General features: G+C 32.7%; 1 protein-coding gene across 1 annotated transcript; it reads left to right on the top strand.

Annotated features, from left to right (window-relative positions):
- The first annotated feature begins 2,096 nt into the window (after window positions 1-2,096).
- Window positions 2,097-4,254, top strand: LOC133316507 (putative serine/threonine-protein kinase). The gene is made up of 6 exons (XM_061518266.1): window positions 2,097-2,289; window positions 2,419-2,543; window positions 2,638-2,854; window positions 2,974-3,211; window positions 3,319-3,466; window positions 3,842-4,254. Exons 1-6 carry the CDS (start codon window positions 2,220-2,222, stop codon window positions 4,190-4,192), a joined length of 1,149 nt encoding a protein of 382 aa, XP_061374250.1. The 5' UTR covers window positions 2,097-2,219; the 3' UTR covers window positions 4,193-4,254.
- The last annotated feature ends 11,143 nt before the right edge of the window (window positions 4,255-15,397 follow it).

Below are 15,397 nucleotides of genomic sequence, written 5' to 3'. Positions count from 1 at the left end.
CTCACATGCCCTAAGCCCCAAATCTCAAAAATTTCTTCTCTCTTTTCTTTTACGTTCTCTCATCTCTTATTACAATTTTCTTTGGATCTTTTCTCAGTAGTTTGGGATGATTTCGATTTGGATCAAATAAGATTAATGTGTCTCTTTTCTTCTATGTTCTCCCATGATCTCTCTAAGTACATATTAACATCTTCTATGAAGGGGAACAATCATCATTGGAAACTTTGTAACTGTTGTTGTGGAGGTAAGTTTGATTACTCATGGCTTCCTAAAATATGAGTGTTTAGCTCTTGATTATTTATTTATAAAGTTTCCAGCGATGATTGTTTCCCCTTCGTAGAAGATGTTAATATGTATTAAAAGAGATCATGGGAGAACATAGAAGAAAAGAGATACATTAATCTTCTCTGATCCAAATCGAAATCATCTCAAACTACTGAGAAAAGATCCAAAGAAAATTGTAATAAGAGATGGGAGAATGTAGAAGAAAAGAGAGAAGAAACTTTAGAGATTTGGGACTTAGACATGTGAGGAGGTTTAACAGCATTTGTAAAAATTTTAACGGAATTATTGATTTGAAACAATCGTAAAGTACATGGGGTTAATTGAAATAATTAAAAGTACAAGAGGGTAATTTGAAACATGGTCAATGTTCAAGGGAGTAATTTATATTGTAGCCTGAATTTTATATAATAATAAGAGTTTTATTGTGGGGGCAAATGTCCAATGATATAAAATGCTGGTTAGTAGACCTAAAAGTTAACGTGAAAAACTAAAAATATTAAACTGTTATCCTCCAAATACGATGGTGTAAGCATGTTACTAACTCCAATTTTTTTTTTTTTTTTTATTAATTTAGCTCTTCAAAATTTACGCATTACGTTAGTGTTGTAAAATATTTTATCACTCCCTCTATTAAAAAATATTTTATCAATAAAATAATTTTCATAGATATAAAATAATTATCAAAGACATCCTTTTTGTGTTACCATTTTAATCTTCTATAAAGATGAATAGGGTGATATTTTAGATCTTTAAAAGTCTAATTTGGTAATAAAATCTTTGAAAAAATAACGTGATAAATTTTGTGGCAAAATTTTTAAAAAACTAATATATTAACTTCTTAATCTTGAAAAAAAATCAAATTCAGGGTTTACTTAATTTGGGAAGGTTATATTTATAACTTTTTTCGTTTATAAACTCTTATAACCAAATCTTAACCGTTAATTTTTACAAATCTGACTGTTATAATTTATTGAGAATTAATAATTAATTAATAAGTGTGACTCATAACCGTCAGATTTTCAGAAATTAACAGTTAAAATTTAGTTGTAATAAGAGTTGGTAAACGATTTTTTTTTTAAATATAACATTTTCCTATTTAAAATATATTACTGTCATATAATAAAAAAGACTTTAATATTTCTACGGTGAATGTAGAGAAATTATCTATGTTCGCTTCTAAAACGACGTTGTTTTGAGTTTATTAAAAAATTATAATGAAAAAGATTATTGTAACTCTGAAATAAATTATAATTATAAAAATACCTTGATTTTTGCTTTAAAACGACATTGTTTTGGGCTCAATGTAGATAAATCATATACGGACCGTAAAAAAAGCAAACCCAATAAAAATCAAGTGTTTCTTAACTAGTACTCTAAAGACATTATATATCCAGCTTGAATCGAATTAGTCGAATAATTAATAAATCGATGAATAATATAAAAAAAAAGACATTACATACAGTTAGAACGTATATATTTTTATTATTACGCAGAGAATAAATCATTAATTACAATTTAGTAAATTATAATTAAACATAAATAATACTGAGTGTGATAAATGCAGAACGCCAATAACCCAACCATATACTTAACTCAATGTCTGGCATGTCATGTCCCACGTTCATTAATTTTTTCACATTTTTCTAAGAACAATTAGTTTTCCTGTCCCTTTTTAACTAGAAACCTTCCAAAGGGAATAAGTCATCGTCAGTGACCATCCAGAAAAAAAAATAAAAAATTCGAAAACGGAGCGATGAATAAGAAAGTGTCAAAGGCTAAAGAATGCTTACCTAGCCTTGCCGTGTTAATATTTTTCAATGTTTCCACAAAGATGTTCCATTCTCATTTGCCATACACGCTCTCCTCCATCTCCAAAACCTTCATATATAGACCAAAGTCCGATATCCAAGGAAGCGTTACGCTTTTCTTGAGACATGAAACTTCTTTTTTCTGCTTTTCGTTGTTTCTCATCAGCATCATCGGCACATGAAAAAAACAAAAACGGTATATATACACATTAGTCAAACACTTTCTGTCTTGTTAATTCCTCTAATTATTCTCATCGTGTAATAATAACTTTTTGTTTTTCTTTTTTTTCATTCATCATATTTGATTTGTTGACTTACTCTGCAGAGTACCCTGAAGAAGAGAATGATGGAAGCTTTCGTGTATTCACTTACAACCAATTGAAATCAGCCACTCGTAATTTTCATTCCTCGGACAAGGTTGGAGAAGGTGGCTTTGGCTCTGTCTATAAGGTTAGACATTCTCCATTCAAATAAAAAAACTTGCTATTAATGCAAATTTTGATTGATCCAAGACTGAATATTGGGGTTGACTTTATTTGTAAAGGGGAGGCTTAAAGATGGTTCTTTTGTGGCTGTGAAAGTGCTTTCAATTGAGCTTGAATCCATGCGAGGAGAGAGGGAGTTTGTAGCAGAATTGGCTTCACTTGCAAATATCAGGCACCAGAATCTAGTTAGCCTTCTAGGGTGTTGTGTGGATGGTGCTCACAGATATTTAGTCTATGATTACATGGAAAATAACAGCCTCTACCACACTTTCTTAGGTAATTTTAGGATTTCTATGCCTTTGTATATAATTTCCAAAACAAGTGTTTGAATTGGAGGATAGAAGCAAGCAGACCAAGATAATAATGATTCTTCTTTTGTGGCTTTGGATTGATAGGTTCGGAGGAGGGAAGGATGAGTTTCAGCTGGGAAGCAAGGAGGAACATATCCATAGGTGTGGCTAGGGGGCTTGTCTTTCTCCATGAGGAGCTTAAGCCTCATATTGTGCATAGAGACATCAAGTCCAAAAATATACTTCTTGATCGGAATTTTACACCAAAAGTTTCTGACTTTGGTTTGGCGAAGTTACTGAGAGATGAAAAATCTTACATCAGTACTCGGGTTGCAGGGACATTGTGAGTGATCAACATTAAGAAAAACTACCCTTGGCTAAAATAATTTGAACGCTTTTAATTCCGTGACTAATGGGGTTTCTTGCAATCTGTTTTTTTTTTTTTTTCAGGGGTTATCTGGCTCCAGAGTATGCCAGTTCTGGACAGGTGACACGAAAATCAGATGTTTATAGCTTTGGAGTATTACTTTTACAAATTGTCAGTGGCCTAGCAGTTGTGGATGCCTATCAAGACGTTGAACGTTTCATTGTAGAGAAGGTATGAAAATTGGAGTCAAAATGTCTCATTTTGACTTCTTGATTGTAAATTCAGCCTCACTGTGTGGAAAAATAGTAATAGGAGAGAAAACAAATATGAGTCAAAACGAAATGGGGTTAACTTAATTTTTTCAGTTGTTATGTCATGATTTGAGGGTTGGAGTAATGGTAACGTTGCTCCTTATAACTCCTTGCAACACGAAGATTTGATTTGAGTTTAGAAAATAGTCTCTTTGCAAAATTGTAAAGATAAGACCGATTCGACCCTTATCTCTATTCTTGCAAATTGGCTAGTCTTATGTATTGGGGTATACCCTTTTTATGTCACGATTTGGTCAAAATGAAGAAATGTGCATGTGTGTGAACTTGTTTGCAGGCATGGGCAGCGTACGAAGCCAACAATTTATTAAGACTAGTGGATCCAGTGCTTAATATGAACTTCTCGGCGGAAGAAGCAACGAAATTCCTAAAGGTGGGGTTGCTTTGTGTGCAAGAAACCGCCAAGCTTCGACCCAGTATGTCAGAGGTTTTAACAATGTTGAGCAACAACATTGATATGAAAGATGTTCACATTTCAAAACCAGGGTTTGTTGCTGATCTAAGGAACATCAGAATCAAGCAACAAATAAGTCAACAAATGGGAACAAACTCTTCACCAGAATCAAGTTCTGCTAGTGGAGCAACCTTTGCAAGTTCCCTTTGGAGTACGGCCAATCTTGCTCGTTAATTAGATTGACAATTTTCATGCGTTTAGGAATTAGGATCATGCCAAATTTGGTTACCCTGTATAGCGCAGCAAATGACAAGACTTGATCAAGTTTTGTTCAAGTGTTTATAATCATTTTTTGTTCTTTGGTTGCATCATGAAATAATGTAGACAAAGGCTTGATATGTTTCTCATTAATTTTTTGTAGAAATGCTTCAAGAGAATTCTTTTCTGACTTTGGTAAGTCGCATTAGGCGTGCTCATTGCGCTGGGGAAGACCATTTGGAGGAGACCTGCGATTTTCAATCTCTAATAGACACTGCAGATTGCAAAACCTGTCCTCAAGTCAAAAGTGTTGTCATCGATTTGCAAATTTAATGAATGATGTCATTTATTGTTCAGAAGAATGAGAGAATCAAAAAAGAGCTACCCCAATAGTTTCCAATAAAAAATTATATTTGGTTCCCCCCCCCCCCCGCCGGTAAAAAAAAGCTATTTCTTCTTCTTTTTTTTGGTCATGAAAACAAGCTATTTCTATGTGTATTGTTATAATACTAATCCTCAAATACCATCCCCACCGAAAACAATTGCTTACTTTTAACATTCTAACTTACATGATACTTAATGGTTTATGAGGGTTTTTTTTTCTTTCTTTCTTTCTTTTCCTCTCTTTTCCGGGTAATCTAGAACATAAATGGTTAGAAATAATATTTGATAAAATTAATTTATTTGGTAGCCCAACAATATAAATTGATAGAAATAAAAATAACTTTTTTATTTTTTAATATAAATTATGATCATTAAATACACATTATTTATTAATATTATATATATGTGTGTGTTCTATTTCAACAGGAATAAAAAATAAATTATATTATCAAGCACATATTTTTTTCAAAATATATTTCTAAATATAAAAATAAAAAATTATTGTTCTTTGAAAAACAGAACTAAAATATAAAATAATTATCATATACACCTTAATAAAAAATTAAAAAATTGCAGTGTAGATTCTGTAAAACTCTTTTCTAGAGAGGTTCTCTCTTAATTATTAGTAGGAATTCAAGATTCAAGAACATTTTTTACACTGAAAAGTGAAAATGACGGCTGTCAAGATTCAAGTGGCACTCTCTTTGAAAATTGCATCAAGGTGAATTCTCACTCCAATCATGTTAACTAACAAAGAATAAATTTCACGTATATAAATTTTAGGATATTGTTTGTGGCTTGATGCAGGATCATCAAAAGTATAAACAAACATAAAAAAAAAGTTGGGCAATCAACTATAAGCTCAGTGCCGGCTTAATATACCGTTATCATCACAATCAAATGCTTTTTCTTTCTTTTTTTGGTAATATTAAATGCTTTTTTTAAACTATAAGCCTCAGTGCCGGCTTAATACACAGTTATCCCAACAGTCAAATGCTTTTTTTAAAGGGTTTTATTAATCTCCTTTTACATAAGATAAGTATCTTATGTTGTAGAGAGAAACTAAGTGGTCTCACCATTACAAGAAGAAAAAAAAAAAGTGAGGTGCGAAAATCGAAGTGAGAGAAAATGAGATAAGTTACCTCATGTAAAAGGAGACTAATATTTTTCAAATAAATATAACTTAGTTCAGCAGTTCGGCTTCAAATTTTGTATATATTTTTTATTTTAATAAGCAAAATTAAATAATATTTTGTGAACAACTAAAATTATTTTAAAAATTAAAAAAATGCTTTCTATCTCCTCATAGCTGAAGGCCTTATACCCAAGAAATGTTCATATACACTAAATCCTACCTTTCCTTCGATGATTTAATAAAATTGACATACCATTATATGATTTAAAAATATGCCAAGTCGTTAGCTAAAAAGTGGGGGACAGATCACAGAATACTGATATCTCGACTTCTTTAATATAAATATAATATATAAATATATAACTATAGTTAGCTAGTTTACCATTCTAGTTAGTTAGTCTCTAACTCTGGTTATTACTCATAACTTATGATCTGCCACTAGTCACTTTCCCTTATATAATGAGCTCAAGCATGCCTACTGACGGAGCTCAACCCGAATATTTTATCATTATATATATATATATATATATATATGAATTATGTTTATCTCATTTTATATGAGATAAACAACTTTTCTACACACACAAAGAGGAGTTGAGTCCTACCACTCTTTTTTCTCTCTCCTTTTATTTGTGAATCCCACTTATATTTTTATTTTTACAACATGAAATAATTTTTTTCTACAACATAAGGAAAATATATCCTTATATATATATATTTATATATATATGGAAAATAATGTATAATGTCATTGTATATAAGATTTTGTACGGTCAAAAAATTATAATTATGTATTATTGGTAGTATATAGTGTATTTCAGAAATTAACTATGTACTACGGGTAATATATGATTTTTTTCTCTCTTCAAAAATCAAGTATTACCTAGTAGTATATAGTATAACTGCATCAATCCTTAGGTGCAGTCACTATACATCTGCTTTACCTATATATATATATATATATATATATATATATATATATATATATATATATATATATATATATAAACTGTAAAACACGGACACACAATATTTTTTGAAAAATGCGTGTCAGACACCGACACCTTTTTTTGACACGTGATCAACGCTCCAACAAACATCTGACACTTTTTTTTAGGTCTAAATTTTATTTTATTAACTAAACATGAAAAAATAATTTATAAATCAATTTTTTCTGTTATAAAATTTGACATGAAAAATTATTTTTGTTTATATTTATGTTATGAAATTTAAATATTTGATTGGTTATACAATTTATTATGAACTATTATGTGTATTAAAAATAAATTATATTATATATATTAAAAATATTATTTAATATCAAAATGTATCATAATGTATCAAAATATAACATTTTTCAAAATTAACGTGTCGGCGTATTATATCATGTCCTGTGTTAGTGTTGGTAAAACATAGTATATAAACTAGTACAATCCGTCCAGTTATGTGGAAACCACCGAGATCAAATTGGGTGAAGATCAATGTAGATGGCGCTGTTATAAGGACTAGTGAAATGGCTGCTTGTGGTGGGTTAATCAGATCTGATGATGGTTCATGGTTAAGAGGTTTTGAGTATCATATTGGTGCTTGTACCTCAACCATGGCAGAATTTTGGGGAACTCTTAAAGGATTGGAGATGGGCTGGCAAGGGATTTAGGAAAGTGGAACTAGAAAGAGATGTTTATGAAGTTTTCTCTATTCTTGCAGATTACAATGCAACTTGTCAGCCACGTATAGTGGCTAAGATACAAGAACTTATTGCTCAAAAATCATATTCCTAGATAAGCAAATTCTTGTGCAGATTGGATAGCGAAGTCTGCTCTTCACAAATACACTGAATTTTGGCATCATAGAATCATGTCAGATGAGCTTGTTTAACTTTTTGATCAAGACCTTTTGGGGATTATAGACCCTGGATAGTTTGTTAGTTGCTTTTATTAGTTTCTCTTGTGTTTTTGTTTGGGGGCTACGCCGCTTATTGTTATAAAAAAAAAAAAAAAATTATCTTCAATGCTAGTACGCATTAGAATGAATAGATGCACTAATTTCCGGGCTTCAGGGATCGAACGATACACTCACTTTTATAACATTTTTGATAATTTGACTCATCTGAAATGTTTTGTTTAAGTCATAGTTTGATATTTAAAATTATATTCAAATATAATTTAATTATGATTTTACCAATTTTATTCTTTGTAGAAGAAACTCAATGCGCATGTCTTAGGATATGCAAATTATAATCTGAATAGTATTAGTTGAATCTATGTCCCGACTGAGCCAGCGAATTTGACTAGAAATGGGTCCACTGTGTGGTCCAATTCAAATTCAATTGCGCTGAAACTGAAAGTACCAAATGTTACCAACCTGTGCGTGTGGGTTTATGCTTTAAACCAAGGAAATTCTCGCTGTTTTGGGACGAGTGGACTTGAATATATATCTTACAAATGGGCAAGCATTAATAAATAGGACTATAGAATAAGTTGGAAACAGCTTGGCTTCTAACTTGAATTTATATATATTTCCTACGCCTTATTTTTTTATTTTTTTTGGTACATTGCCAGGAGGTATCCCCATTCAACCTTCTCCGGGTACCATGCCCTCGGGGTGCGGCCCGTTTGGGCTAGCCCCTCATTGTAACAGTGGGTACACTAAGCTTCGCAACCGGAGAAAGGACGAGACTAATCCCCAACCGAAGATTTTTGGTTTATCCTCTGGCCCCCAAAGATTTTTCAAGAAACTGCTTGAGCCAGGGTTTGATCCCTGCACCAAGCAATCCCTTATGAGCTCAGCTGCCAACTGAGCTACCCTCGAGGGTTTCCTACGCCTTATTTAGTACTACGTTTCCGGCACAAATTTTTGGGGGAATATTTGTAATACATCATTTCTTTTTAACACCTTTTATTATATCTATTTATTTAAATTAAAAAAGATAAAATATAGTTTGTTTCTCTCATTTTGTCACTCAAAAAATAAGTCCTGTAAAATAGTGTGATGAAAATGATGTGTAAATCGTATTAATATAATTTGTTTTCATGTTGTTATGATTGTGCTTCAACCTACGTAGAGAAATAATAAAGAATAAATTAAAATGTGTAAAAATATTATACTGAAGATGACATGTAAGTATAATACATTATTCATCAAAGTAGCAAGGTAGTTACAGCATAACATTGCTAGCTAGCATGATAACTAGCATTAAACATGTTTTATCTCTCTCAAATGGTGTGATGGCCTCATGGGTTCCATGCAATCAGGATAAGTGGGGTCAGTTCAGCTTAATTTAGCTTAATATAAACTTCATGTTATGATTAGATCAATTTTTTAAGTTCAGTTCCAGCCTAGTCATGACTCAACTGATAAATAGGTCGAGATTATGGTCAACCCAAAATTTATACGAACTGTATAAATTTAAACATTACAAATTGTTAAGTTAAAAAAGTTTAAAAGTAGAAAAATAAGCTTGAAGAATACAATGTACCATTTTAATCAAATAAAATTAATGTAAAAATATAATCATATTATATTCAAGAAATTAATTTAAATCAAGAAATTTAATAATTATTGTTAATTTTTTTAAAATATAAAATTAATTTAATAATATGTAACATCAAGTCAAGTTAGGCTAAATTCGGAATAGTGACTCATTTGCTCTATTTTTACAAAAAATTTACTCAACTGTCACACGAATAGTAAATTTTTTTAAAATGCCACACATACAAATTCGCTACAGCAGATAGCAAACTTAGTTCGCTGACACGGCAACCTAGTTCGCTATTGATACTAATGAACAAGGTGATTTGAATAAAAATATGACACGTGTCGGCCTATCACAAGTTTATTGTATCTTCTAGAGAATTATGAGAGAGAAAAATGTTTTTGGTATTTAATGTGAAAAAAAATATTGCTTTTGCTTCTAGCAAACTGTTTCAGCTTTTTATCATTAAATTGCTTAATTTTAAAATTAATTTTTATTTTATTTCACATTAGATACCAAAAGCATTTGGCATTGTGCCCATCATTCTCTCTCATAGTCCGCTAGAAGGTACAACGAACTTGGGAGAAGTCAACACGTGTCTTACTTTTGTTCAGATCACCTAGTTCGTTAGTACCAATAGTAAACTAGGTTGCCAAGTTAGCAAACGAAATTCGCTACTTGTTACAACAAACTTGTACGCATGACATTTTGAAAAATATTATTGTTCGTGTGGCAATTGAATAATTTTTTTGTAAAAATATGACAAAATAATTACTATTCCGTCAAATTGACCCGCAAAATGCCCGAACCGAATCTAAACATACATTGAGTCAAATTCAATAACATAGAGAACTAGACCAAATTAATTTTGGATCCTAGACCGAATTATCAGGTCAAACTGAGTCTTAAGCACAATTAAGGTCTAAGTGCCCATCTTCCATGCTCTAAATATTTTCATGCACCATAATTTTACTGTGATGCTTTTCTCATTAATATTAATCTTTGCACAAGAATAATAAAGTCTGTTTTTATGTACAAAAAATCTATATGTTTGTAGATTATCTAATTATTGATGCCTAAAAAGCGACTATGTAAAAAAACACTACAATGCATTAAATGACATTATTTCCCTCGATAATTGTAAACATGTTTTAGCTCCCCATACATAAATAATTGATATATAAGTACGCCTGTATTTAAGAAAAAATTACACTCATCTCTCTCAAAGTTAGCAATATTTACAAATTGATACCCTCCTTGATTTTTAAATTATTTCAGCCTCTCTAAATTTGTGTTCATTGCACTTTGACCCAATGCCATTGAGGACCCGTTAAGAAATTTAATGTTTGATGACTGCCTATATTGTCAAGCCCACTAACATAGGCAACTATGAAAGTGTATGGCTTACCCCGCACTAGATCTAATCGCTTGCGTGTTGCTTTCGTTCATTCAAATTTAGTGGTAGAAACATGAGGATTTTGCTTCCTTGTTTTTCTATAGAACATTGTTCAGATTTTCATTGCACCAACCACAACAATGACATTCTTAATGTCAAAAAAGCATAAAAAAAAGGGTCAAGTAGGGGATGCACACAGTGAGAAGAAGAAGAAAAAAACAAGCTTTTTTTTTCTCTGCAAATTCCGATGTTAAGAAAGCTTTCTCTTCCCTTCTCAGCTAATTCTAAAGTGTACTCTTGCATTTCTCATCAATTTGTCGAATTTAAAATGACATGGTGATATCCCAAGCATCTATAGTTGGCTCTTTCATGAAATGTTCTTCAGCTTTAATTAAATTGGCCTTTTTTGGTCGTTCCATTCATTGCTTCTTCGTGGTGGTCCCAAAACCCTATTACGAAGGAATTAGAGATTAATTTCACATTTTAGTTAGACAGAATTTAACACCATCACATCACTAATATATAAGAGAAAGGAAGCCGGTGTTATACTGAAATTTTGGGGATCGAGGTCCTTGTAATAAGCATGAAGTTTAAGACAGGTTCGTCCAATTTTTCCTATATTAATGATGATAATATTTCTCAGCTTTAACCAAATGATACTAGTTTAATCAGCGCCAGTGAATTAAGTAAGTAAGGGTAAGAGTATGTGTTTGATTCTTTTCAATACTGTCTTAATTTGAAAAAGGTTTAAAACCTTAATCCCGATACCCGCTTCGAATCGAACTAATCGCAAAGTGATGAATCGATTAAAATATCTCAAAAAAAAAAAACATGTTTCTCAGCTTTATAATACTACTAAGTTACATAATGTTGTAATGGCAGGTCACACCATAAGAGTACCTCGTGGGAAACCAAACAAAACTCGTATATATTGCTCACCAAGCAACGTTTCAGGCATAAAGTAGTGTGGCAGATTTATGTGTATATTATGTACATATATTGTTTGGATGAAGGTATGAAAAAAAGGAAGAAGAGAGAGAAAAATGATCCCCGCTCTTTGTAAATCTTACACATACTATTAGTGGTTAATTGTATTATTATAGGTTAATTTTATTTACATCTAACAACTCTAATTTATTAGATATGTAAATCGCTAGATACAAATGAAATAAATGATTAAAGTTGAGTGTAAAATTTTACGTTCTTGTACCGGCATATATTTTTACATGAGTTATAAGAATAACAACCAATTAGCTATATTTAAAATTTAATTTCATACATAGTTTTTTCTTTCTATTTATTTCTCTTAAACAAGGGAAATAAAGTTATATTTCTTCTAACATAATAGATCCCCCCTCACTTGTGAACAAGTGAACTTTTTTGTGTAATGAACTTAAGTATGTTTCCTTTGATAGAGTGAAGTACCTCAACATAAATGTTTCTTAAAGGTAATGATATGGAACAAAGCTGTATGAGAGAATTATTATGTATATATCAGTTGAAAGAGGGGGTGATATTAAAGGCACAATAACTCCATATTTTGGAAAAGTGATAACTCTTAAATACACTAGATGCTAGAGGTTCATTCAATGGCTAAAGAGGTATATATAGATGGAAAAGAGTCGTAATCATTTTGTAGTGACCCCATTCTTGTGCTCGTGAGGTAGCCCTCTATGGTGAAGGTCTAAAAATCTTTTTTCGAAAAGACAGGAAGTGAGCCTTTAAATGAGTCTTTAGGTAAGGCCCACAGAACTGGGCCGGTGAGTCCCGTTTAATACAACTTCCATTTCCTTCTCCGAAACATAGCATAATAGTTCGCCGCAGGGGCAGCCCGTAAGGTACAATGACATTTGTGCAACAACTAAAAGTTTAAAATCAATATCTCAACATGAACTTCGTTTGAAGAAGAATAAATTGCCACCATGGTTAAAGGATTCTTTGCGTACAAGTATACAGTAAATCTCTAGAGATAAATGTCAACAGCGGGTGAGATTCTGAGTAACAAGATGACACTATACACTGAAGTTCAGAATATTCACGATTATTGATAGAGGAATTCCCCTACAAATGAAATTGAGAATAAAAAAGAAAAGAACAGAGAAGAGAGTCAAGATGAGGAAAAGAAAATTCTGTTTATTATTCATCAAGTGTCCTCCCCAGTTCACAAGTCCCTATTTTATACATCACTCAATATCACAGCCACTCATCCTTACCTAACCTTTCTCTCCCTTTTTATTACACGTCACCTTTTTTTCCAACTAACTACCTTATTCATCTTACACGTCATTCCCTAAACCTGATGGGTCTCTTCCTTTCACGAATGCCTTTTCTTACAGCAATGCTTTGCTCTTCTATGTGATGAGTATCCTCAATGCTTTCTTCTTGTCCTTCTATCTAATTAACATCCTCAATTATATCTTCTTCAGTTATATCTTCTTCAGTGGTTGCTATCATATCAATACTTCCCCCATTAAAATCAACCTTGTCCTCAAGGTTGAAAGATGGATACTGTTGGCGAAATTCTTCCCAATTCTCCCAAGTGGTGACATCTTGAAACATGCTATCCCACAGAATTTGAACTTGTTGAATAGACTGCTCACCTTGTTGCAGAATACGATGTGCCTGAATTCCTTTTGGTTCCAATACTGGTAAGCCACCGGTAAAACTGTCAGGTAGGGGAAAAGGCTGAATCTGTTGCTCCCCTTGGAATGGTTTGAGTAGTGAAACATGAAAAGTATTGTGGATTTTTGCAGTGGAAGGTAAATCCAGCCGATAAGCTACTTTGCCAATTTTCTTAGTCACACCAAATGGCCCAAAATACCTGTAAGAAAGCTTGTAATTAGACATACATTCTGCCACAGAAGTTTGTCGATAGGGTTGTAAATGAACCCAAACGAAGTCACCAATAGCAAAAGTCACATCTCTTATATTTTTATCAGCATGCTTCTTCATGTTGACCTGAGCTTTCTGCAAGTTAATTTTCAATTGCTGTAAAATAACAGTTATGTCATGCAGTACTCGATTCACATCTTCTGAGACTGCAGCCGAAGGAATATAATCAAGGATTGAAGGGGGATCTCTTCCAAAAACAATTTTAAAAGGTGTCATCCCAGCTGAAGCATGAAAAGTTGTATTATAACACAGTTCAACCCAATGTAATATCCTAGACCAATGCTTAGGAAATTCAGCAATAAAAGACCTCAAATATTGCTCCAAGACACGGTTGACAACTTCAGATTGTCCATCCGATTGAGGATGGTAGGCAGTGGTACGCTTAAGTGTTGTTCCACTAAGTTCAAAAAGTTCCACCCAGAATCTACTAAGAAAAATGGGATCTCTATCTGTAATGAGAGACCTTGGTAAGCCATGTAATCTGCAAACTAATGTAGAGAACAATGCAGCCACCTTTTGAGCTGTAAATTTTCGTGGAAGGCAACCAAAATGGGCCTGTTTTGAGAGTCTATCTACTACCACTAATATTGTGGTGTACCCATGGGATAGAGGCAGACCAATAATAAAGTCCATAGTGAGATCCTCCCAAATTCTTTCTGGAATGGGAATTGGTTGAAGGAGACCTGCTGGAGCCTGAGTTGAATATTTCACTTGTTGGCACACCAAACAAAATTTAACAAATTCTTTTACTCATTTCTGTAGCCCTTTCCAAGTAAAACTACTACTTACTCTTGCAATAATTTTCTGTATACCCATGTGTCCACTTGAAAGAGTAGCATGACATTCGTGTAATATTTTTGGAATCAAAGGAGATGATGGATCTATAAGTAACTTGCCTTTTTTTAATAGAAGGTCATTTCTGACTTCTATGTCAGCAGTACCTATCGGATTTGCTTGCAATTCTGTATGTAATTGTTGAAAGAATGGAGAGCTTTGATTTTCTTCCTTGAGCTGCTCTAAAATATCAAATTGCACACTAGAAAGAGACATAAAAGAGAAAATGGTAGGGATTCTAGAGAGTGCATCTGCCACTCTATTCTCTTTACCTGGTTTATATACAATGGAGTATTGAAAACCTAAAAGTTTAGCCAGATAATATTGTTGCTCAGGGGTTTGAATTACCTGATCAAGTAAAGCTCTCAAACTTTTCTGATCCGTGTGTATAATAAACTTCCTTCCAAGTAGGTACTGCCTCCATTTTTTAACCCCTTCTGTGATTGCATAAAATTCCCTTACATAGGCAGATGATCTTTGCATCCTAAGGGATAACTTCTTGCTAAAATAAGCAATAGGGTGCTGATCTTGCAACAAAACTGCACTTATGCCAACATCCGATGCATCAGTCTCAATTACAAAATCTTTGTTAAAATCAAGAAGTTGGAGAACAGGAGCTTCTGTCATGGCTTTCTTCAAGTGATTGAATGCATGCTGAGCTAAGTCTGACCAAGCAAATGCATATTTCTTCAACAATTCTGGTAGTGGGGCAGCAATGGTTGCATAATGATAGACAAACCTTCTATAATAACCAGTAAGCCCCAAAAAGCCACGTAGATGTTTAAGATTTTTGGGGATAGGCCATTCTATCATAGGTTGAATTTTGTTAGGATCCATACTCACTCCTTGATGGGAGACAATATGTCCCAAATACTCAACTGCCGACTGTGCAAATGTACATTTGGATCTCTTGATGTAAAATTGTTGAACCTTGAGTGTGGCCAGAACTGCTTATAGGTGTTGTAAGTGTAACTCCATGGATGAACTGTAAATAAGAATATCATCGAAGAAGACAGCAACAAACTTGCACAAGAAGGGTTGAAGAATGATATTCATGGTAGCTTG

This window comes from Gastrolobium bilobum, unplaced genomic scaffold (assembly GCF_033153095.1).
Source record: "Gastrolobium bilobum isolate Gb01-03AN ecotype WA unplaced genomic scaffold, APGP_CSIRO_Gbil_v1 utg8685, whole genome shotgun sequence".
Lineage (NCBI taxonomy): Eukaryota > Viridiplantae > Streptophyta > Magnoliopsida > Fabales > Fabaceae > Gastrolobium > Gastrolobium bilobum.
The sequence above is the reverse complement of the archived record's forward strand: the minus strand, read 5'-3'. Positions and strand labels throughout refer to the sequence as shown.